Raw genomic sequence first — 23,895 nt, 5'->3', positions numbered from 1 at the left:
GTTAATAATGAGACTTTGATAGTCTCTAAAACAACACCTCTCCCTTTATTAGGAAGACAGACTTTGTGCAAACTAGGAGCCACAATTTATTGCACAAAGGAAGGGATGTTCATGGAGCTCCCTCCAAATAAAATCCATCAGTTCTTTAATGGGATTGAAGAAGAGAAAAGGGAAGATAACAAAGAAAAGGCTACCCTCTATTGTTGGCAATTGAATGGCAACTTCTATTCCCCCTTGATACATGAAGTTATACAAAATTTAAAAGCTAAAATTGACTCTAATACTGAAGAATTGATGTATATAATTTTGACAAGCTTTGAGGCAGTTCAGCTTCACTGTACAGCCTGGTACACTCGACAAAAAGCTGAAACTTACCAGTGTTTGGTACAATCCTTTTTAAATAAAGAAGAAATAGTAGAAGCTACGCCTCGCATTTATTTTGGACCAGAAGGATTGGGGGTAGCCATCGATTTGACACCCTTACAGCAGCAGCGGTTTAGAGAAGAGAACTTGACACCCCATCTGACATTGGCTGTAAAACCGCCAGCGAAACCCAAAGATATGGGTCCAATGATTGTAGAAATAGAAAAGGAAAAACAGCAACAAGGCTATCAACCTTGGGCAGTAATAGAATTGCAGAATGTTCAAATAGAATTTGTCACCCGCACCAGGGGGATTCTCCAGTGGAAAGGTAAAAGTCATGCCTCCACTTTTGAAAAACAGCAACCCCCTGGACAACCAAGCCCTAAGCTGCCAATGGCATTGAATCAAGTATCTTTGGAACTTTGGGCAAAACATAAGAATCATGTTGGGCAAGTACATTCTGCAGTACCCCATCGGGTACAATTGATAAAGAACGCCGTGTTACCAAGCATTAGGCAGTACAGACTGCCTCCAGAGGCAGAAGATGGGATAGAGCCAGTCATTTCTGCATTATTGGAACAAGGAGTTCTAGAAAAGACACAGAGCCCGTGTAACACTCCGATACTGCCCATACCAAAGGTTAATAGGCCGAATGAGTGGAGGTTTGTGCAAGATCTGAGAGCTATTAATAAGATAGTAGTCCCTATCACCCCTGTGGTACCGGACACCAACATTATACTATCTGCTATCCCACCAACAGCAACTGTCTTTACTGTGATAGATCTGTGTTCAGTCTTTTTCTCCATTGTTTTGGACTATCCATGTACTGTCATTACAACCCATGCTGTGTTGTTACTTTTGAATTCAGCTGCCACACAACACTTTACAGCGTCTAGAAGAACAGGTTATGAAGTATTACTGCTGTCACACCCTAATTACACCTTTCGACGCGCACCGGTAGTAAACCCAGCCACTTTTCTTCCTACTAAAGAAGTAGAGGATCCAGACCAGCATGATTGTCTGTTAATGGTGGAAATAGCCACCTTACCAAGACCAGATTTGCTCACAGAGCCCATGGACAATCCAGATCTTATTCTCCATACGGATGGATCATCGTACAGGCCGTCGGATGATTTGTTTTTGGCAGGCTATGCTATTGTAAACCCCCACGAAACTGTTGAAGCATTTGCCCTGCCTCCTGGAACCTCGGCTCAGGCTGCTGAATTGTTTGCCCTCACTAGAGCTTGTATAATAGCTAAAGATCATACTGCTAATATCTATACTGATTCTAGATATGCATTCGGTGTGGTCCATGATTTTGGACAACTGTGGAAAAACAGAGGTTTTATCACCTCTGGTGGAAAGCATATTAAGCACTCTCAACTGGTGCTTAATCTATTAGACGCCATTCAGTTGCCAAGTAAGGTAGCCGTTATCAAATGTGCAGCTCACACAACCGGTGAGGATGAAGTATCAGTAGGAAATAGGAGGGCTGACGCAGCAGCCAAACAGGCCGTTTCGGCACAGGCAGACTGCCTTCAAGCAGTCTCAGTCTCCCCTCCACAGGTACTTGACATCCAACAACTTAAAACAGCCCAACAACAAGTTACTATACAAGAAAGAAGAACTTGGGAAAACCAAGGTTGTTTTCTCAAAAACAACATCTGGTGTCACTCTGATGGGCGAACTGTTTGCCCTAGATCTCTATTTTTGCCCCTGTCTTGCCTAGCACATGGTCAGGCTCACATGGGCAAAGGAGGGATGATACATGCTATTAATTCACAGTGGTATGCACCAGAAATAACAGTAGTAATTGAGAAAGTTGCTAGAACATGCCAAATTTGTCAACAAAATAACAGAGGTAAAACACCTGCTGAATATGATCATCTACACCAGCCAAGTATGCCCTTTGAAAATTTGCAAATTGATTTTGTCCACATGCCTCCAGTATCAGGTCTTAAGTACCTATTAGTCATAGTAGATATGTTCACAAGGTGGGTAAAAGCGTACGCCACTAGGAGAGACGATACCCGAACAGTAGTAAAAATTCTATTTAAAGAAATAGTACCAAGATATGGGATACCTATGGGAATCAACAGTGACAGGGTAACACACTTCACAGGAAAAATAGTGCAAAATCTTGCAGAAGCATTAGGGTTCCAGTGGAAGTTACATATACCATATCAACCACAGTCCTCAGGAATGGTAGAGAGAGTAAATGGGATAATAAAATCTACCCTCACCAAGGTATGTCAGGAGACAGGACTAAAGTGGCCAGATGCCTTACCATTGGTACTGTATACAATTAGAAACCAAAAAAACAAAACACTGGTTTGACACCACATGAAGCCTTGTTGGGAAGACCAATGCCTACCGGCGTAAAACCACCATTGGTGGCTGAAGAAATAGCATTAATTTGGAATGATGAAAAATCACTAAAGTATGCTCAAGCCATGTGTGAAATAGCGAGGAGTCTGCATGAACAAATAAAGCAGACACAGGTGCCCCCGTCGGAAGGAAATATGCACCCTTTCAGGCCTGGAGATCAAGTGTTAGTAAAAACATTAAATAAAGAATCCTTTTCTCCTAGGTGGAAAGGACCGTATCAGATAATTCTCACAACACGAACCGCTTTGAAGTTGGAAAAGCACCCGAACTGGGTACATGCAACCCGCTGTAAATATTATTTCCCCGACGAATTTCAGCCGAAAGAAAAGGCATTGAACCAGGACATACTACGGTCGCCCGACTAAGAAATCAGCCATCTTCTCGCTGAAGAACTGTACCTGCTCTTATTTTGTGTTCACTCATTGTGTATTTTGGACTTAAAAGTATCTATAGTTACCCAAAAGTCCAGGGACGAATGTCAGAACTCATTTGTATGCCAGTTTGGGCCTTTATTATTTGGGTTACTGTTACTATCTTGCTTGCATGTTGTTATTGTAACGAATTAGTTCAAGAGTGTTATAGAAGTAAACAGAAAAGGGAAGATGAGGCGGGACTCTTGGAAAAGCTATAAGCGGACATTGGACATTCTGATCATTTTAGCAGTAAAGAAAGTCAGACAGGAAGAAGAATTACTTGAAGAAGCAGGTACACCCATTGTATGTTTAAAGAAATGATCAGACAGTTGTTGAGAGCCGAGTTAGAAAGGAAAATATTATCCTTCCATGTGGACACATGGGAAAGGTTGCTGAAAATCAATCAGAAGGATAAGCTTCTTAATTTAACCATTAAACCCCAAGAAAGATATACCAGTTGTGATTCAAAAGGATGTAACATAACTATGAGGTCTGTGTGACCGGAAATAAACCTGTCTATCTAGATGGAATTTTGTATAGGCCCCCCATTAATAAATGCGTGAGAGGAGTCTACACCCTGTATGACCCAGAAGAAAAAAGAACTTATACCTTTGGGCAATGGCAAAATGTAGAAAAATATCTGTCTCTGCACAAGATTGAACCCTTACCCCCTATAATTAATTTGACCAGACTGCACAATTTGATACGTAATGACAAGCAAATTGAGGAAGCTCTGTCAAAACAAAGCAGAGACATCCACCAATTTAGAGTCGAAATGAGTGACAAGAAGGGGCAACTAGTAAGAATCGCAGATGAAGTCCCCTCTTTGAAAGTACACCACTGGTGGGATGTGTTTTTCGGATGGTCCCCAAAAGCTTCAGCAGTACTGAAGCTTGTCATACACCTCATAATTAATTTTAGGTGTGGTTATGCTTATATTGCTAATAATCATTTGTGGAATGTGGATAAAATTGAAAAAATTAATTAGTCAAGTAGTGGGCCTGGTATCCAAAGTAGAAAGGAAAAGTGTGTTCGTGAAAGGAAGGTTAAGTCGCATAGAAGGAAAATTAGATGGTTACAATGAAGAGGAATGTCTTAAAATGCGATCCTACCCTGAGGGGTATGAACCTCCTTTTGAACAAGAAAAGAATATATAAAACACTGTGTTGATCTAGTAGAAGATCAACAAGGAGGGAATTGTGGAAGAAAACGATCTATGTCCTATTTTAAAGGAAAGGGTTAAGTTCACTTTATGCTGATTTTGTAGAATTAGTGGAGCTAGAAAAAACACCCAAACTTCTCAGCCTTGAAACAAAGAATGTTGTAAATACATGACTGGTGTTTATATGAGTTTCCAGATACCCTGCTTATCAGGATACGGACAGGGAGAAACTATGCAAGAACAGATAAAGTGTGCCTCCTGGAATGACCTTTGTATTTACAGGATGTATGATTAATGTCCATGTGTGGTGTTTTAGATAAAGTTCCTGCTTTGATTGCATTTACAGAATGTATGATTAATGTTCATGTGTGGTGTGTTTTAGATAAAATTCCTGTTTTGGCTGTATAAATATAGAGCGGGTTTGCTTGTAAAACTCAGAGTTTTTGCCTCGGTGCGGACTGAGCAAGCTCTCCGAGATATCTCGCTTGTAAAATAAAATTCTCTCGAAGCACGACTCTGAAAGCCTCCGCCTGAGTTAATTTAAGCTAAAATTTCCTCGACACTATGTTATCCGCCACAGACCAGGCACTGGAAACTGCCAATGCTCTCAGTCGGCTACCATTACCCACCACTGGGGTTGAAATGGCGCAGCCTGCAGACCTGCTACTGGTCATGGATGCTTTTGAGAGCGAGGGGTCACCCATCACGGCTCGCCAGATCAGGACCTGGACCAGCCAGGATCCTGTGTTATCATTAGTAAATAGCTGCGTCCTAAATGGGAACTGGTCGACCGTTCCCAGAGAAATGCAAGATTAAATTAAGCCGTTTCACCGATGTAATCCGATTTAAGCCGTTTAAAGATGAAATGTCCATCCAGTCGGATTGTCTCTGATGGGGTAATTGCATGGTTTTGCCAAAAAAAGGCAGGGAAACGTTTATACGCGACCTACACAGTACCCACCCAGGAATTATCTTGAAGAAGACAATTGCCAGGTCGCACGTTTGGTGGCCCGGCACTGATTCGGAATTGGGGTCATGCGTGCATCAGTGCAACACTTGCTCGCAACTTAGCAATGCACCAAGGGAGGCTCCACTGAGTCTGTGGTCATGCCCTTCCAAACCGTGGTCCAGGATCCACATAGATTTGGCCGGCCCCTTTCTAGGAAAGATGTTTTTAGTAGCAGTGGACACTTAATCCAAATGGATTGAACGCGTAATCATGTCATCCAGCACATCCACAGCCACCATTGAAAGGTTCCGGGCTATGTTCGCCACCCATGGCTTGCCCGATGTCCTTGTCAGCGACAATGGACCGTGTTTCACCAGTTCGGAATTCAACGAGTTTATGGCCAGCAATGGCATCAAGCATGTCAGGTCTGCTCTGTTTAAACCCACATCTAAAGGTCATGTGGAGCGGACAGTCCAAACAATCAAGCAGAGCAGGAAATGCGTGACGGACGGCTCCCTGCAGACCCGCTTGTCTCGCATTCTGCTCAGTTACCGGACGCGACCCCACTCACTCACCAGGTTCCCCCGCCAGAATTGTTAATGAAGAGAGCCCTCAAAACCAGACTCTCCCTAGTCCACCCAGATCTTAATGATCACGTGGAAACCCGGCAACACCAGCAGAACATGGACCACGATCACATTTCAGCATATACATCAGAAAGAGGCCCAATCCAGCCTGTATGCGAAAGACTAAGCACAAAAGGACATTGCAATTACCAAACTAATATTTCCATCAGGGAACAGTTTTCGAACATCAACCCACCCAAGACATAGCAACTTTTAATGAGCCCGACAAAATATTACAAAGAAGAACCAAGCCCGCCAAAATTATACAAAGGATTTTGAACAGATTTGGCGGCCAGATTAGAAACACTGAAATCGTATAAGTGACCCATTTTCAACAGAGGTTAGGTGGTTGCTAGGTAGCTGCAAGGCTGCTACTATCTCAGATGCCATACTAGCTGTTGAGGGAGTGCAGCGAAGGTTCACCAGACTGATTCCCGGGATGGCGGAACTGACATATCAAGAAAGACTGGATCAACTGGGCTTGTATTCACTGGAGTTCAGAAGAATGAGAGGGGATCTCATAGAAACGTTTAAAATTCTGACGGGTTTAGACAGGTTAGATGCAGGAAGAATGTTCCCAATGTTGGGGAAGTCCAGAACCAGGGGTCACAGTCTAAGGATATGGGGTTAGCCATTTAGGACCCAGATGAGGAGAAACTTCTTCACCCAGAGAGTGGTGAACCTGTGGAATTCTCTACCACAGAAAGTTGTTGAGGCCAATTCACTAAATATATTCAAAAAGGAGTTAGATGTAGTCCTTACTACTAGGGGGATCAAGGGGTATGGCGAGAAAGCAGGAATGGGGTACTGAAGTTGCATGTTCAGCCATGAACTCATTGAATGGCGGTGCAGGCTCGAAGGGCTGAATGGCCTACTCCTGCACCTATTTTCTATGTTTCTACACCAAGTGCTATACTGCGAATATGTCATCAAGACAAGGAGAGAAACCAACGCGATAGTTGTAAACTAATTTCTCCAGCCTCGAAGTCCTGAAGGAAGGAAGAACATCATCATTGCAGCAGCGACCAACCATAGACAATGTGGTATCAAGGGAAAAACCACCGCGATCTACCGTTAACTATCAAGAGCGTTGGTAAGCATAGTCCCTGCATGCCCTGGAGTCTAACCTAGCTAAAATTAGTTATTGGGAGATGGGAGGTATAATTTATTGTGACCCCTCTTTGAATGTGTAGTGCATGGTTCTTTATTAGAGTGATTTGTGATTTTAAGTTTGACCTTGTATCTTTCCTTGTATTGTTCTTTATTAGGGTGATTGTAAGTTTGGCCTTGTATTTTCTTACTAGAGTAATAAGTCTGTATCACTTTGACTGTAATAAAAACAAAGTTCTTTGCATCAAACCAGTGTCCTCTGCACTTTTGTCACACCCCCCGCAAATAAATCCAGAGTACAGAACCCAAGGGAGAGGGAGCGATTCGAACCGCTCAATTTGGTCAGAAGGGAACTTGACCCCCTCATAGAGACCACCCCCCTTACAGCATTAGGCCTACGGACTCGAAGGCATCCATGACCGAAGACAGAGGCCATCAAGAATGCACCAAGACCCCAGAGTGTGACAGAGCTATGTTCGTTCCTGGGTCTTCTCAACTATTTCGATAACTTTTTACCTAGTTTGAGCACATTGCTAGAGCCCTTGTACATGTTGCTGAGAAAGGGTAAGGACTGGGTTTGGGGCAAATCTCAAGACAGAGCCTTTGAGAAGGCCAGGAACCTGCTATGTTCCAATAAATTACTAGCACACTATGACCCATGTAAGCGGTTAGTGCTGGCCTGCGACGCCTCATTAAATGGGGTTGGTTGTGTGCTCCAGCAAGCCAATATTAGGCAAACTCCAACCAGTTGCATATGCATCCAGAACTCTGTCTAAGGCTGAAGGAGCCTATAGTATGGTAGAGAAAGAGGCTTTAGCATGCGTAAATGGGGTTAGAAAAATGCACCAATACCTGTTTGGGCTTCGGTTTGAGCTTGAAACAGACCACAAGCCACTCATTTCATTGTTTTCTAAGAGCAAAGGTATAAACACCAATGCCTCGTCCCGCATCCAAAGAGGGGCACTGACATTATCCGTTTATGATTATGTCATCCGCCACAGACCAGACACTGAAGACTGTGCTGATGCACTTAGCCGGCTACCATTGCCCACAACCGGGGTGGAAATGCCGCAGCCCGCAGACTTGAGCCTTCGAGAGCGAGGGGTCACCCGTCACGGCTTGCCAAATTAGGTCCTGGACCAGGCAGGATCCTGTACTGTCAAGCGTAAAAAGGTGTGCCCTAAATGGAAATTGGTCTGCCATCCCAGGGAAATGCAGGATGAAATTAAGCCGTCGCAAAGATGAATTGTCTATTCCAGTCTGATTGTCTGTTATGGGGCAATCATTTTGTTATGCCAAAAAAAGGCAGGGAAACTTTTGTGCGATATTTACACAGTACCCACCCAGGCATTGTCATGATGAAGGCCATTGCCAGGACTCACGTTTGATGACCCGGCATTGACTCGGACTTGAAGTCATGCATGCATCAGTGCAACACTTGCATGCAACTGAGCAACGCATTTGTGGAGGCTCCGTTGAGTCTGTGGTCATGGCCCTCCAAACCGTGGTCCAGGATCCACATAGACTTTGCCAGCCCCTTTCTCGGCAAAATGTTTTTAGTGGTAGTGGACGCTTACTCCAAATGGATTGAAAGCGTAATCATGTCATCCAGCATGTCCACAGCCACTATTGAAAGCCTCCGGGCCATGTTCGCCACCCATGGCCTGCCCGACGTCCTTATCAGCGACAACGGACCGTGTTTCACCAGTTCGGAGTTCCACGAGTTTATGACCCGTAATGGCATCAAGCAAGTCAGGTCTGCCCCTTCCGAACCCGCATCTAACGGTCAAGCGCAGCGGGCTGTCCAAACCATTAAGCAAAGCCCAAAACGCGTGACTCACGGCTCCCTACAGACCCGCTTGTACCACATTCTGCTGTTACCGGACGAGACCCCACTCGCTCACCGGGGTCCCTCCTGCCGATCTGTTAATGAAGAGAGGCCTCAAAACCAGGCTCTCCCTTGTACACCCGGATCTCAATGATCTCAGAAGGCAACGGCAGCAATGGTACCATGGTCACGCGGCCTTATCACGTGACATTGGGGTTCATGATCCTGTGTTTGTCCTGAGTTATGGTCATGGTCCAAAGTGGGTTGCTGGCACGGTTTTGGCCGAGGGGAACAGGGTGTTTGTAGTCAAACTTTTAAATGGCCAAACGTGCAAGATACACATCGACCAAACTGCGATTCACAGACAACCCAGAACAAATTGAAGATGACATCATCATCGACCAACCAACACACATCCAACCATCAGTTGACCCTTGTGTCATTCACGAAGACGAACCTACCATCTCCGACAGTCCTGTCAGACCGACTGCTCCACAATACAGCAATGGTCCTACTAACTCACCCAAGCTTGGGTTCGAACTGAGAAGATCAACCAGGGAGCGGAAGGCCCCGGACCGTCTCAACTTGTGAATACAACCTGTACCAAGGACTTTGGGGGGAATGATGTTATGTATGTTAACTGGGTTTTACCTGCCACCGGAGGGCACGACTGTCGGAGTCCTAATGGTCACTGGCAGACACGTGCCAGCCGTGTATATAATGTTGGCAGCCATGTTGAATCCTCACTTTGAGAATGAATAAACTAGAGTAAGGTCATGCCTGAACTAACTCACCGTGGAGTTATTCGATACATAACAGTTTCCATCAACGAGGTTAGGCTGACAGGCCTGTCTCATGATTGCCCATCACTCCTTTTGTCTCCTGATCCCTCCTGCCTTCCCCAATCACTGACCTTCGCCCTATCACTGACCTTCGCCCTATCACTGACCCCTATCACTGACCTTCGCCCTATCACTGGCCTTCATCCTATCACTAACCTTCGCCCTATCACTGACCTTCGCCCTATCACTGACCCCCTTTTCCCTGCAGTTTCTTAAAAACCTGTTACATCTCCAACTTTTCCAGTTCAGACGCAGGCTCACAGTCCTGCACAGGGGGAGGGGTTAGTGAGGGTGTGGTGGGGAGGGGGAGGGGTTAGGTAGGGTGTGGTGGGGAGGGGGAGGGGGAGTGATGTGGGGAGAGGGAGGTGAGGAGGGGATGGGGAGGGGGAGTGAGGTGGGGAGGGGTAGGGGAGGGGGAGTGAGAGGACAAGGGGGAAGGGGAGCGAGAGAGGGAGGGGAGGCGAAATGAGAGGGGGAGGGAAGGGGGAGGGGGACGTGGGGAGGGGGTGGGGGAGGTGGGGAGGGGAGGGGGAGCTGGGAGGAGGTCAGGAGGGGAAGGTGGGGAGGGGGTGGGGAGGGGGAGCGGGGAGGGGAAGGGGAAGGGGAGGGGAGATGGGGAGGGGGAGCGGGGGGGAGGGGGAGATAGGGAGGGGGAGGTGAGGAGGGGGAGCGGGGAGGGGAGGTGGGGAGGGAGAGCGGGAAGGGGGAGGGAAGGGGGAGCGGGGAGGAGGTGGGGAGGGGGAGGTGGGGAGGGGGAAGGGAGGGGAAGGTGGGGTTCTGTTAACTCACTGTAAGACCTGGATTGTCGACTTTGGATCCCTCAGTCCCTCGGAGAGCTGCAGCACCCCGACATCGCCCAGCTCATTCCAGTTCAAGTTCAGTTGGATGATGGTCTGTTTCGAGTCCAGCGTGAGGAGCAGATCTCCCATGCAAGCCGGCGTCAAACTGTTCCTGGTTAGACTGGAGATCAGAGAGAAAGCAAGCAGGGTCAAACGACAATACACAGTAAGAGCAGGAGGCCATTCAGCCCCTCGAGCCTGGCCCTGCCATTCAGCCCCTCGAGCCTGGCCCCGCCATTCAGCCCCTCGAGCCTGGCCCCCCATTTAGCCCCTCGAGCCTGTATCGCCATTTAGCCCCTCGAGCCTGGCCCCGCCATTCAATGAGATCATGGCTGATTATTGACCACAACTCCATTTTCCTGCCCGATCTCCATTTTCTTTGATTCCCCTAGACCCCCAAAATCTATCGGTCTCGGCCTTATATATATTCAGAGACTCAGCATCCACAGCTCTCTGATTCACCACCCTCTGAGTGAAGAAATTCCTCCTCATCTTTGTCCTAAATTGCCAACCCCTTATTCTGTGACCCCTGGTTCTAGCCCGGGGGAAACATCCTCGCTGCATCTCCCCTGTCAAACCCTCTAACAATTTTATACATTTCAATGAGATCACCTCTCATTCTTCTAAACTCCAGAGAATATCGGCCCATTCTATTCAATCTCTGCTCATAGGACAACCACCCATCCCTGGTACCATTCTGGTCAATCTCCTCTCAATCTTCAATGCTCCAAGGAGATTAATCCCAGCTTCTCCAGCTTCTCCACATAACTGAAGTCTCTTATCCCTGGAATCATTCCAGTAAATCTCTTCTCGCACCTCGACATCCTTCATAAAGTGCGGTGCCCAGAATTGGGACGCAGCTGGGCCTAACTAGTGATCAATGAAGGATTTAGCAATACAGCCTGTTGTTTTATGCAGTACACTGCGTTCGTGTAATGTGTGACCTTTTGTTTATTCATGTGGGTATGGGCGTCACTGACAAGGCCCAGCATTTATTGCCCATCCCTAATTGCCCCTTGAGAAGGTGGTGGTGAGCCACCTCTTGAACCGCTGCAGTCCGTGTGGTGAAGGTGCTCCCACAGTGCTGTTAGGGAGTTCCAGGATTGTGACCCAGCGACGATGAAGGAACGGCCGATATATTTCCAAGTCAGGATGGTGTGTGACTCGGAGGGGAACGTGGAGGTGGTGGTGTTCCCATGCGCCTGCTGCCCTTGTCCTTCTAGGTGGTAGAGGTCGCGGGTTTGGGAGGTGCTGCCGAAGAAGCCTTGGCGAGTTGCTGCAGTGCATCTTGTAGATGGTACACACTGCAGCCACGGTGTGCCGGTGGTGGAGGGAGTGAATGTTGAAGGTGGTGGATGGGGTGTCAATCAAGTGGGCTACTTTGTCCTGGATGGTGTCGAGCTTCTCGAGTGTTGTTGGAGCTGCACTCATCCAGGCAAGTGGAGAGTGTTCCATCACACTCCTGACTTATGCCTTTAGATGAGAGCAGTACTGGGAATAACACAAATGGTTGGGCCTGAGACCGAGGATTTCTGAATACTCACGCGACAGGCGGTACTTACTCTAGGTCTTTTACTTTACAGTCTGGATCCCTGAGAACGACACACAGGAGTCTAACTCCTTCATCGCGAAGATTGTTGCCCAACAGACTGGAGGCAAAGTAGAAACAGAAAAACAAAGATTAATACAGGAGGAGGCCATTCAGTCCCTCGAGCCTGTTACACAGGAACAGGAGGAGGCCATTCAGCCCGAGTCTGTTACACAGGAACAGGAGAAGGCCCATTCAGCCCCTCGAGCCTGCTACACAGGAACAGGAGGAAGCCCATTCAGTCCCTCGAGCCTGTTACACAGGAACAGGAGGGGGCCATTCAGTCCCTCGAGCCTGTTACACAGGAACAGGAGGGGGCCATTCAGTCCCTCGAGCCTGTTACACAGGAACAGGAGGGGGCCATTCAGTCCCTCGAGCCTGTTACACAGGAACAGGGGGTCCATTCAGCCCCTCAAGCCTGTTACACAGGAACAGGAGGAGTCCCATTCAGCCCCTCGAGCCTGTTACACCGGAACAGGAGGCCCATTCATCCGCTCGAGCCTGTTACACAGGAACAGGAGGCCATTCATCTGCTCAAGTCTGTTACACAGGAACAGGAGGAGGCCATTCGGCCCCTCAAGCCTGTTACACAGGAACAGGAGGAGGCCAATTCATCCGCTCGAGCCTGTTACACAGGAACAGGAGGAGGCCATTCAGCCCTTCGAGCCTGTTACACAGGAACAGGAGGAGGCCAATTCAGCCCCTCGAGCCTGTTCCACCACTCAATGAGATCGTGGCTGTTCTGTACCTTAACTCAATCTACCCGCCTTGGTTGCGTAACCCCTAATACCCTTACCCAATAGAAATCTTTCAATCACAGTTCTGAAATTTTCAACTGACTCCCAGCCTCAGCAGCTTTTTTGGGCGAGAGATTCCCACTAACCTCTGGTGCTTCCTGACATCACCCCTCAACAGCCTGGTCATTAAGGTCACGTCCCCTTGTTCTGGACTCCCCCCACCAGAGGGGATGGTTTCTCTCTATCTACCCCATCAACTTCTTTAATCATATCGAACATCTCGATTAGACCTCCCCTTAATCTTCTAAACTCGAGGGATTACAGGCCCAGTCTGTGCAACCTGCCCTCGGGATTTAACCCTTTTACCCCCAGTATCATCCTGGGGAATCTGCTCTGCTCCCCCTCCGAGGCCGATATACCCCCTCGAGGGACGGGGCCCGGGACTGGACACAGTGACTCCAGGGGGGATCTGACCCGAGATCTGTACAACGCTTTTGCAAAAATTAAAACATTAATGCTGGTAGTTATGGATTCCAGTACCCCTGTTTCTATAGTATTCCCATAGCTCTATAGATTCTGGGTAGGCCTAAGAATCAGAGAAATTTGTGGCACAGATGGAGACCATTCGGCCCAGCGTGTCCGTGCCGGACAAAAAAGTGCTACCCAGCCTAATCCCACTTTCCAGCTCTTGGTCTGCAGCCCTGCAGGTTACGGCACTTTGTGTACATCCAAGTACTTTTAAAATGTGGTGAGGGCTTCTGCCCGTACCACACTATCAGGCAGTGAGTTCCAGACCCCCACCACTCTCTGGGTGAAAAATGTTTCTCCTCAACTCTCCTCTAATCCTTCTACCAACTACTTTAAATCTGTATTCCCCCTTTGCAATAAAGGCCAACATTCCATTGGCCTTCCTGGTCACTTGCTGTACCTGAATACTAACATGTTGTGTTTCATGCACAAGGAGCCCCAGGTCATGCTGTAATGCAGCACTCTATAGTCTCTCTCCATTTAAATAACTCTGTAACTATTTGTACAGCACCTTTTTGACAGACAGGTGACAAACCCCGCCCCTGTCAAGCTCCGTGCCCCCCCCCTCCCCCCTCCCCCGCCTTCCCCGGCCGAATCAGTCCGTCCACGTGGTGCCGAGAGGGCCTGACTCTCCCCCCCCCCCCACCACCCCCGCCTCCCGCCCCCCCGGCCAGTTTGGGCCCGAGGGGGCGGGGGAGGGGGCGGGGGAGGGGAGCGGGGAGAGAGGCTGCAGGAGGGGGGGGGGGGTGGAGTGTAAGAGGCTGGGGGGTGCGAGGCTGGGGGAACAGAGAGAGGCTGGGCTGTAATGTTGTACTTCCAGACGGTGGATGTGGACGTATTGTGTGACTGCAACTAAAGGTGAATAAAGGAGTCAGCTGAGCAGAAGCTTCCGGAACTTCTGAGATGTTGTCTGGCATTATAGAAAGCTATGTGTGCTGTGCTCTGTGAATATATCACATTTGGCGATGAGGATGGGATTTTTCAGATGATTTAAAGCTGAAATTCTGTTGAAGGATTCAGCCAGCCGACAGAGAGACTTTGGAAGCTTCTCTGCCTCTGGAAAAAGCTACAAAATCGGAGGTAAAAAACGAGCACGCTAGTTTAAACTGAAAAGTCAAAATGGCTGCACCCATAGCAGTAATGGGTCATTTAGATGAATATAAACGTGACCAGGAAAGATTTAAGGTGTATGTGGACCGGCTAGAAATATATTTCACTGCAAATAATATAATTGAAGTTTCAGAGAATGCTGATCAGAACCGGCTGTGTTGGAACGGAAGCAAGCTATCTTATAAGAAGTGGGCCCTGAATTGTATGAAACCATGGTAAATCTGCTTGTGCCTGACGAACCACAGGACACAACGCTTAAAGAGATTTTCACGAAGCTGGAGCAATGCTACAACCCGGTACCATTAGAAATTGCTGAAAGCTATTGTTTTGGGATACGGAATCAGAAGACTGATAAAGATATTAGTGAGTACTTTGTAGCATTAAAAAAGCTATCAATGCACTGTAACCGAGCATTATGGGATCATTTTGTTTGTGGGATGAAAAATGATGCGGTCAGAAGAAAGTTATTGACGACGGTTGACTTGACCTTTGAGATTGCTTGTCAGACTGTGAGGTCGATGGGCATGGCCGAACAATATTCCCGAGAATTTCATAATAATTACGGGTCATCGGTTAACTGAGGTAAATCACCTGCAGATTCAAAGTAAAAGGCGGTAGGGGCCCAAAGTCTCAGAAACTGGAAATTCTAACAGAGCGTCGAAGTCGTGCTATAGGTGCTTGGGACAACACATTGCTCAAAGTTGTCCATATGTGAAGGCAGAGTGTTTCTTCTGCAGAAAGACTGGGCATCTTGTGAAGGCATGCCGACTGAAGGGCAAACCAGCTTTCAAAGCTATGAGTCCAGCGTTCAAAGCTATGAGTAGAAATCCCAAGAGACTACATAGCATGGAAGAACAACAACAGGACGAGGAGATGTTAGTATTACACATTATCAGGAGCACGAGGTTCACGGACAGTGATTCGAAAAATATCAAAATAGATGTTGCAGGATTCAAGATACCAATGGAAATTGACACGGGTGCATTCATGAGCGGAATACCAGAGTCGCTGTACCGCGACAAATTGCGTGATTTTCAACTGGAGAAACCAAGATAGAGCTGTGAGGCTACTCGGGAGAGAACATTCCTATGGTAGGTCATATCACCGTACCGGATCAATTTCAGAACTTGCCTCTAATAGTAGTGAAAGGAGACAAGCCTGCCTTACAAGGAAGAAATTGGTTGAGATCACAGAAGCTGGATTGGAATGAGATTTTTCGTGTTGAAACAAGATTTGCATCAAGAAGTATCCGAAGGTGTTCTGCGAAACAGGCAGTTCAATCCAAGGCTTCAAGGTGAGTGTCAGGGTACAGAAGGACGCTAGATCGGTTTACTACAAGCCACGTTCCGTACCATATGCACTCAAGGAGAAAGTTGAGTAAGAACTCAAAAGATTAGAGACTGAGAACATTATTTGTAGGATAGCTCGATGTAATTGGGCTACACCCATTGTTGTTGTACCTAAGTCTGATGGTAAGGTAAGATTGTGTGGTAATTATAAAGTAACCGTAAACCAGGTTCTAGAGGGTAATGTTCCCAATACATTGCCGAATATAGAAGATTTGTTCACAACACTGACAGGTGGTCAGATCTTCTCAAAACTGGATCTTACGAATGCCTACTTACAGCTTGAACTAGATGAGGAGTCCAAGTCATGTTTGACTATAAATACTCATCTAGGCCTACATCAATTTAATAGGCTACCGTTTGGAGTGTCTTCCGCCCCTGCCATATTCCAAGGGGTGATGAACCAGATTTTGCAAGGTATTGAAGGGTTAGTGCGTTATTTGGATGATATACTAATTTCAGCAACAGATAGACAAATTCATAATAACATATTGAATGAAGTCCTCAAACGGCTAGAGAAGCACAGAGTACGAGTGTCTGCTCGCAAGTGTGAGTTATTTAAAAACTCAGTGGAGTACTTAGGGTACAGAGAGTAGACAAAGATGGTTTACATCCAACCATGGGAACGCTGGATGCAATTAGAAATGCACCCACTCCCAGGAATTTCACTGAACTTCGTTCATTTTTGAGTGTTTTGAACTATTATGAGAAGTTTCTACCAAATTTGGCTACAGTATTACATCCACTGAATGAACTTTTGAAAAAACAGATCCATTGGAAGTGGTCAAAAGAATGCGATACAGCATTCAAGGAGTGTAAAAGCGAATTCGTAGAAAGCACCATGTTAGTTCACAATGAAATATCTAAGGAGATTAAGCTAGCATGTGATGCCTCTCTGTAAGGAGTTGGGGCAGTAATCTCTCATGTATTACATAGTGGGGAGGAGAGACCAATTGCTTTTGCTTCATGCACTCTCAGTGCCAGTGAGAGTAATTATGCGCAAATCGAAAGGGAAGCTTTGGCATTAATTTCGTTCAGAAGAATTTGCAGTTCACGAGCAAAAATGGTGTGAAACATACCAAGGTTCCACCATACCATCCTGCCTCGAATGGTGCAGCAGAGTGCACTGTACACATTGTAAAACGTGCCCTCATAAAACAAATGTTCGATCCTAATCCAAAGAAACGACAGTTGTCATTGGATCACAAATTGGCGAATTTTCTAATTACGTATCGTAATACTCCTCACACAACTGCAGGTAGAACACCAGCAGAGTTGTTTCTCAAACGACAGCCACGAACCAGATTCTCGTTGTTAAAACCAAATTTGGCACAGTCGTAGAAGAGACACAATTAAGACAGAAAGAGAATCATGATATAGGTAGAGTAAAAAAGAGAGAAGTGTGAATGGTTAAAGTAGTTACCAGGAAGAGTGGTGAAGATATGTGGTCCTCGCACATATTTGTTCAAGATGTTTGATAATGGACAGGTTCGGTTTGTTCATATTGATCATATTTTACCTACAGACATGGAAGGAGTTGAAGGTGGGAATGATTCAATTGTGTCTGACTCATCAGATAGTTTTGATACACCAGTAGCAAATCCTAAATCCAATGTACTGGAAACAGATCCAGGAGAGAATCAGAATGAAAGTCTGAGTCCGAGTCAGGAAAACAAAGAGCCTGAAGTTAGAGTGAGTTCAAATGGAAATCAAGGGCATCTCTTGGAGGAAAACGTTCCTCAGGATGAGCCTCGAATGAGTTTAAATTCAACACCATGTTTGGAAGGTTCTGTTCGAGAGCGAAGGTATCCTCTTCGAAGCAGAAAACAAGTGGTTAAGCTAAATTTGTAAATATGGCAAAATATGTCTGTATCCTTTGTTATGTATAACCATGCAAGTTATGCATGATATTTGTTATAATAACTTCTTCATTAAGGAGAAGTGTAATGTCTGTAAGCTTGTAATGTTGTAGCTCCATACTGTGGATGTGAACATATCGTGTTACTGCAACTAAAGGTGAATAAAGGAGTCATCTGACCAGAAGCTTCCGGAACTTCTGAGATGTTGTCTAACATTATGTTGTGTGCTGTGCCCTGTGAATATATCACGAGGGCGGGGAATGGGGAGATGCTGGGGAGGAGAGAGAGGTTGAGGGGGGGGGGGGGTGGAGAGGCTGGGGGGGAAAGAGACTGGGGCAGAGAAAGGCTGGCAGGGAGAGAGAGGCGGGGGGGGAGAGGCTGGCGGGGAGAGAGGCTGGGGGGGAGGAGAGAGGCTGGTGGGGAGAGAGAGGCGGGGGGGGGGGAGAGAGGCTGGTGGGGGGGGGGGGGGGGAGAGAGAGGTTGGGGGGAGAGGCTGGGGGGGAGAGAGGCTGGCGGGGAGAGAGGCTGGGGGGGAGGAGAGAGGCTGGTGGGGGGGGAGAGGCTGGCGGGGAGAGAGAGGCGGGGGGGGAGAGAGGCTGGTGGGGGGGGGAGAGGCTGGTGGGGAGAGAGAGGCGGGGGGGGGGAGAGAGGCTGGTGGGGGGGGGGGGAGAGAGAGGCTGGCGGGGAGAGAGAGGCTGAGGGGGGGGAGAGGCTGTGGGGGAGAGAGGCTGGGGGGAAGGAGAGAGGTTGGGGGGGAGAGAGGCTGGGGGGGAGGAGAGAGGTTGGGGGGAGAGGCTGGGGGGGAGAGAGACTGGGGGGGAGGAGAGGCTGGGGGGGGGAAGAGGCTGGGGGGGAGGAGAGAGGTTGGGGGGAGAGGCTGGGGGGGAGAGAGAGGCTGGGGGGGGGAAGAGGCTGGGGGGGAGGAGAGAGGTTGGGGGGAGAGGCTGGGGGGGAGAGAGGCTGGGGGGGAGGAGAGAGGCTGGTGGGGGGGGAGTGGCTGGCGGGGAGAGAGAGGCAGGGGGGGGAGAGGCTGGCGGGGAGAGAGAGGCTGGGGGGGGGAGAGAGGTTGGGGGGAGAGGCTGGGGGGGAGAGAGGCTGGCGGGGAGAGAGGCTGGGGGGGAGGAGAGAGGCTGGTGGGGGGGAGAGAGGTTGGGGGGAGAGGCTGGGGGGGAGAGAGAGGCTGGGGGGGGGGAGAGAGGCTGGTGGGGACAGAGAGGCGGGGGGGGGGAGAGAGGCTGGTGGGGGGGGGGGGAGAGAGAGGTTGGGGGGAGAGCTGGGGGGGAGAGAGGCTGGCGGGGAGAGAGGCTGGGGGGGAGGAGAGAGGCTGGTGGGGGGGAGAGAGGTTGGGGGGAGAGGCTGGGGGGGAGAGAGAGGCTGGGGGGGGAGAGAGGTTGGGGGGAGAGGCTGGGGGGGAGAGAGAGGCTGGGGGGGGGAGAGAGGTTGGGGGGAGAGGCTGGGGGGGAGAGAGGCTGAGGGGGAGAGAGAGGCTGGGGGGGAGGAGAGAGGCTGGTGGGGGAGGGAGAGAGAGGCTGGCAGGGAGAGAGAGGCTGGCGGGGAGAGAGAGGCTGGGGGGGGGAGAGAGGTTGGGGGGAGAGGCTGGGGGGGAGAGAGAGGCTGGGGGGGGGGGAGAGAGGTTGGGGGGAGAGGCTGGGGGGGAGAGAGAGGCTGGGGGGGGAGAGAGGTTGGGGGGAGAGGCTGGGGGGGAGAGAGACTGGGGGGGAGGAGAGAGGTTGGGGGGAGAGGCTGGAGGGGAGAGAGGCTGGGGGGGAGAGAGAGGCTGGGGGGGGAGAGAGAGGCTGGGGGGGGGGAGAGAGGTTGGGGGGAGAGGCTGGGGGGGAGAGAGAGGCTGGGGGGGGAGAGAGGTTGGGGGGAGAGGCTGGGGGGGAGAGAGACTGGGGGGGAGGAGAGAGGTTGGGGGGAGAGGCTAGCGGGGAGAGAGAGGCTGGGGGGGGAAGAGGCTGGGGGGAGAGAGGCTGGGGGGGAGGAAGAGGCTGGGGGGAGAGAGGCTGGGGGGGAGGAGAGAGGTTGGAGGGGGAGAGGCTGGCGGGGGAGAGAGGCTGAGGTGGGGAGGAGAGAGGCTGGCGGGGAGAGAGAGGCTGGGGGAGAGAGAGGCTGGGGAGGAGAGAGAGACTGGGGGGAGAGAGAGGCTGTGGGGGAGAGGCTGGGGGGGAGAGAGAGGCTGGGGGAGAGAGAGGCTGGCGGGGGGGAGAGAGAGGCTGGGGGTGAGAGAGAGGCTGGGGGTGGAGAGAGAGACTGGGGGGAGGGAGAGGCTTGGGGGGAGAGAGAGGCTGGGGAGGAGAGAGAGACTGGGGGGAGAGAGAGGCTGTGGGGGAGAGGCTGGGAGGGAGAGAGAGGCTGGGGGGAGAGAGAGGCTGGGGGGGAGAGAGAGAGGCTGGGGGGAGAGAGAGGCTGGGGGTGGAGAGAGAGACTGGGGGGAGGGAGAGTCTGGGGGGGAGAGAGAGGCTGGGGGGAGAGAGAGGCTAAGGGGGAGAGAGAGGCTGGGGGGGAGAGAGACAGAGGCTGGGAAGGAGAGAGACAGAGGCTGGGGAGGGGAGAGAGGCTGGGGGGAGAGAGAGGCTGGGGGTGGAGAGAGAGACTGGGGGGGGAGAGAGGCTGGGGGGGGAGAGAGGCTGGGGGGAGAGAGAGGCTGGGGGTGGAGTGAGAGACTGGGGGGAGGGAGAGTCTGGGGGGGAGAGAGAGGCTGGGGGGAGAGAGAGGCTGAGGGGGAGAGAGAGGCTGGGGGGGGAGAGAGACAGAGGCTGGGAAGGAGAGAGACAGAGGCTGGGGAGGGGAGAGAGGCTGGGGGGAGAGAGAGGCTGGGGGTGGAGAGAGAGACTGGGGGGAGAGAGAGGCTGGGGGGGGAGAGAGGCTGGGGGGAGAGAGAGGCTGGGGGTGGAGAGAGAGACTGGGGGGAGAGAGAGGCTGGGGGGGGAGAGAGAGGCTGGGGGTGGAGAGAGAGACTGGGGGGGAGAGAGAGGCTGGGGGAGAGAGAGAGGCTGGGGATGGAGAGAGACTGGGGGAGAGAGATAGGCTGGGGGGGGGAGAGAGAGGCTGAGGAGGGAGAGAGAGGCTGGGGGGAGAGAGACAGAGGCTGGGGAGGGGAGAGAGGCTGTGGAGGGGAGAGAAAGGCTGGCGGGGGGGAGAGGCGGGGGGGGTGGAGTGGTAGAGAGAGCCTGTGGGATGGGTAGAGAGAGGCTGCTGTAGGGGGGAGAGGGGCCGGGGGGGGGTGTGGAGAGAGAGAGACTGGGGGGGTGGGGGGTGGCGCGGTGAGAGAGGGAGAGGCCGTTGGGGGGGCGGGGGAGGGAAACAGATCACGTTCTTCCAACTCCCTACAAGGGACACCGTTGGAGTGGATGATATCCAGAAGTCACAACACTGTCACTATTCATTCATATCCAATAAACCTGTTAACAATCCAAACAATCCCTGCCCCATCTTATGTGGCACCTTGTCAAATGCCTTCTGGAAGTCCAAATACACCACATCCACTGGTTCCCCTTTATCCTCCCTGTTCGATACATCCTCAAAGAATTCCAGCAAATTTGTCAAACATGACTTCCCCTTCATAAATCCATGCTGACTGCCTGACCAAATTTTGCTTTTCCAAATGTCCTGCTATTGCTTCTTTAATAATGGACTCCAACATTTTCCCAACCACAGATGTTAGGCCTACTGGTCTACAGTTTCCTGCTTTTTGTCTGCCTCCTTTTTTAAATCGGTCTCCATGTTCCTTGATTCCCTTGATATCCAAAAATCTTGAATATACTCAACGACTGAGCCTCCACAGCCTCTGGGGCAGAGAATTCCAAGATTCACCACCTTCTGAGTGAAGAAATTCCTCCTCATCTCAGTCCTAAATGTCCGACCCCTTATCCTGAGACTGTGACCCCTGGTTCCAAACTCCCCAGCCCGGGGGAAACATCCTCCCTGCATCTACCCTGTCAAGCCCTGGAAGAATTTTATATGTTTCAATGAGATCACCTCTCATTCTTCTAAACTCGAGAGAATATAGGCCTAGTCTGCTCAATCTCTCCTCATAGGACAATCCCCCCACCCATCCCAGGAATCAGTCTGGTGAACCTTCGTTGCACTCTGTCTATGGCAAGTATATCCTTCCTTAGGTAAGGAGACCAAAACTGTGCACAATACTCCAGGTGTGGTCTCACCAGGCGTCTATATTATTTCACATTTCGCCACATTATATTTCATTTGCCATGTTCTTGCCCACTCGCTTAATCTGTCTATATCCCCTTACATCCTCCTCACAACTTACATTCCCACCTAGCTTTGTATCTTTAGCAAACTTGGATATATTACATTTGGCCCCCTCATGCAAATCATTGATATAGATTGTGAATAGCTGGGGCCCAAGCACTGATCCACTAGTTACAGCCTGCCAACCCGAAAATGATCATTTATTGCGACTGTGCAATTTGAGCCAGGGGGAGACATTTTGTCAGCATTAACCCCTCAATGGCTGTAAGGATTACCTGAGCCGCTTGCAGTTGAGAAAGGCAGGAAGCAGGAGTTCGACCCCGCTGGTCTGGACGAAGCAGTTGTCGAAGTTGAACTCGTTGATGGTCTGGCAGCGCTGCAGGACGTAGCAGAGGGCGGCACAGTCCAGTGGGCTGAGGGGGGAGCTGGGCTTGGGTTTCTTGGCCCCCAGGGTCACGTGGTCCAGGGACTGGGCCAGAGCCTCGGCCAGGCGACGGCAGCGGGCCTCGAACAGGAGGTGGGCCAGAGGCAGCAGCTGCGATCGCCACTTGGTGCCCTTACGCCGTGCCTCGGCCTGTACCTGAGCCTCCAGCCACTGCAGGGCCTGGCACACCGAGCGGTGGGGCAGCGGCGGCAGGAAGTCCTCCAGCAGGCAGGAGGAGGCCCGGCAGGAGAGGCCCATGGCAAAACACAGGAGGCCGCGGTACCGCCCGTCCTGGTCCGCAGACTGTGCCGAGCGCAGCACCCCGAGCAGGTCACGGCCCTCCGGGGCCAGGTACTGGGCCAGGGCCGCCAGGAAGTCCTGCAGGGCAGGCTGGCGGAAGATGTACTGGGCCCCGCTGCCCGCCCGCTGCACCAGGCCAGACAGCAGCGGGGAGGCCCACAGGCCGTGCCTCACCAGCTCCTCCTCCCCAAACAGCCGGTTGCACTGTGACACGCCCTCCATGGCCAGCTCACCGGCCCGGAACAGCACGTCGCCGGGGCTCTCCCCCTCGGCCAGGGGGCTGGCCCACAGCAGGCTCCGCAGGTAGTGGGCCACCACTTGAGTGGTGCTGCTGGGAGGGGGGGCGAGGTCTTGGGCACCGGGCGGGGGGGAGAGGTCCTGGTCGGCAGGGAGAGGGTCCTGGTCGGCAGGGAGAGGGTCCTGGTCGGCAGGGAGAGGGTCCTGGTCGCTGGGGGGAGGGTCCTGGTTGCCGAGGGGAGGGTCCTGGTCGCCGGGGGGAGGGTCCTGGTCGCCGCGGGGAGGGTCCTGGCCGCCGGGGGGAGCGGCCTGGTCGGCGGGGGAAGGGGAGGGGTCCTGGTCGCCGGGGGGAGGGTCCTGGTCGCCGGGGGGACGGTCCTGGTCGCCAGGGGGATCGTCCTGGTCGCCAGAGGGAGGGGCCTGATTACCAGGGGCAGGGGGGGTGGCGCACAGCAACCAGCAGTAGGAGGGGTCGAAGCACAGGGCCCGCAGGAAGAGGCTCCCCTCCACCCGCTTGCCCATGCTGTCGCAGTAACGGTGGAAGAACTCCCGCTGGGCCTTGCCGTTCAGCCCCAGCACCTTGGCCCACAGCCGCACCTCGGCATTGAGCAGGGGTTTGAGGGCCGGTGCCCGGCCACACAGCAGCACACAGCAGCCGGGCAGCAGCCTGCCCATGGCCAGGGCCTGCACCAGCTCGGCGGGAGGCCGTACCTGATCAGGGCTTTCAGGGCCTTTGCCCACGGGCTCCGGCCCACCCCACATCTGCCGCAGCCCGTCGAAGATGAAGAGCAGGGTCTCGGGCGCGCTCCACAGGTGGCGAAGCAGCCCGGCCAGGTAAGGGTAATGGGCCAGTGTCAGCGCACTCAGGCTGCAGGGCTCAGGGAGCTGCTCGGCCTCGAAGTGGAGGAGGAAGTGGAACTGGGGGTAGACATCTGGGTTGTTGGCCCAGGCCTGCACCAGCCGGCGCACGGCGCCCGACTTGCCGATGCCTGGCGAGCCGCCCAGCACTGTGGTCCCTCCCCACACCTTGG

General features: G+C 51.3%; 1 protein-coding gene across 1 annotated transcript in view; it reads right to left on the bottom strand.

Moving 5' to 3' along the window:
* LOC139275700 (NACHT, LRR and PYD domains-containing protein 12-like) overlaps window positions 1–23,895 on the bottom strand; it is a 190,018-nt gene that overhangs the window by 83,020 nt on the left and 83,103 nt on the right. Inside the window, exons 6-8 of the mRNA XM_070892876.1 lie at window positions 22,179–23,895; window positions 12,083–12,169; window positions 10,471–10,641 (exon numbers count right to left, since the gene is read on the bottom strand). The exon at window positions 22,179–23,895 is cut by the window's right edge and continues 276 nt beyond it. Of these exons, the coding sequence (XP_070748977.1) occupies window positions 10,471–10,641; window positions 12,083–12,169; window positions 22,179–23,895 (1,975 nt within the window). The remainder of the gene's footprint in view (window positions 1–10,470; window positions 10,642–12,082; window positions 12,170–22,178) is intronic.

Source organism: Pristiophorus japonicus, chromosome 11 (genome assembly GCF_044704955.1).
Source record: "Pristiophorus japonicus isolate sPriJap1 chromosome 11, sPriJap1.hap1, whole genome shotgun sequence".
In the NCBI taxonomy this organism is placed as follows: domain Eukaryota; kingdom Metazoa; phylum Chordata; class Chondrichthyes; family Pristiophoridae; genus Pristiophorus; species Pristiophorus japonicus.
Note: the sequence above shows the minus strand (reverse complement) of the source record. Positions and strands in the feature narration are given on the sequence as shown.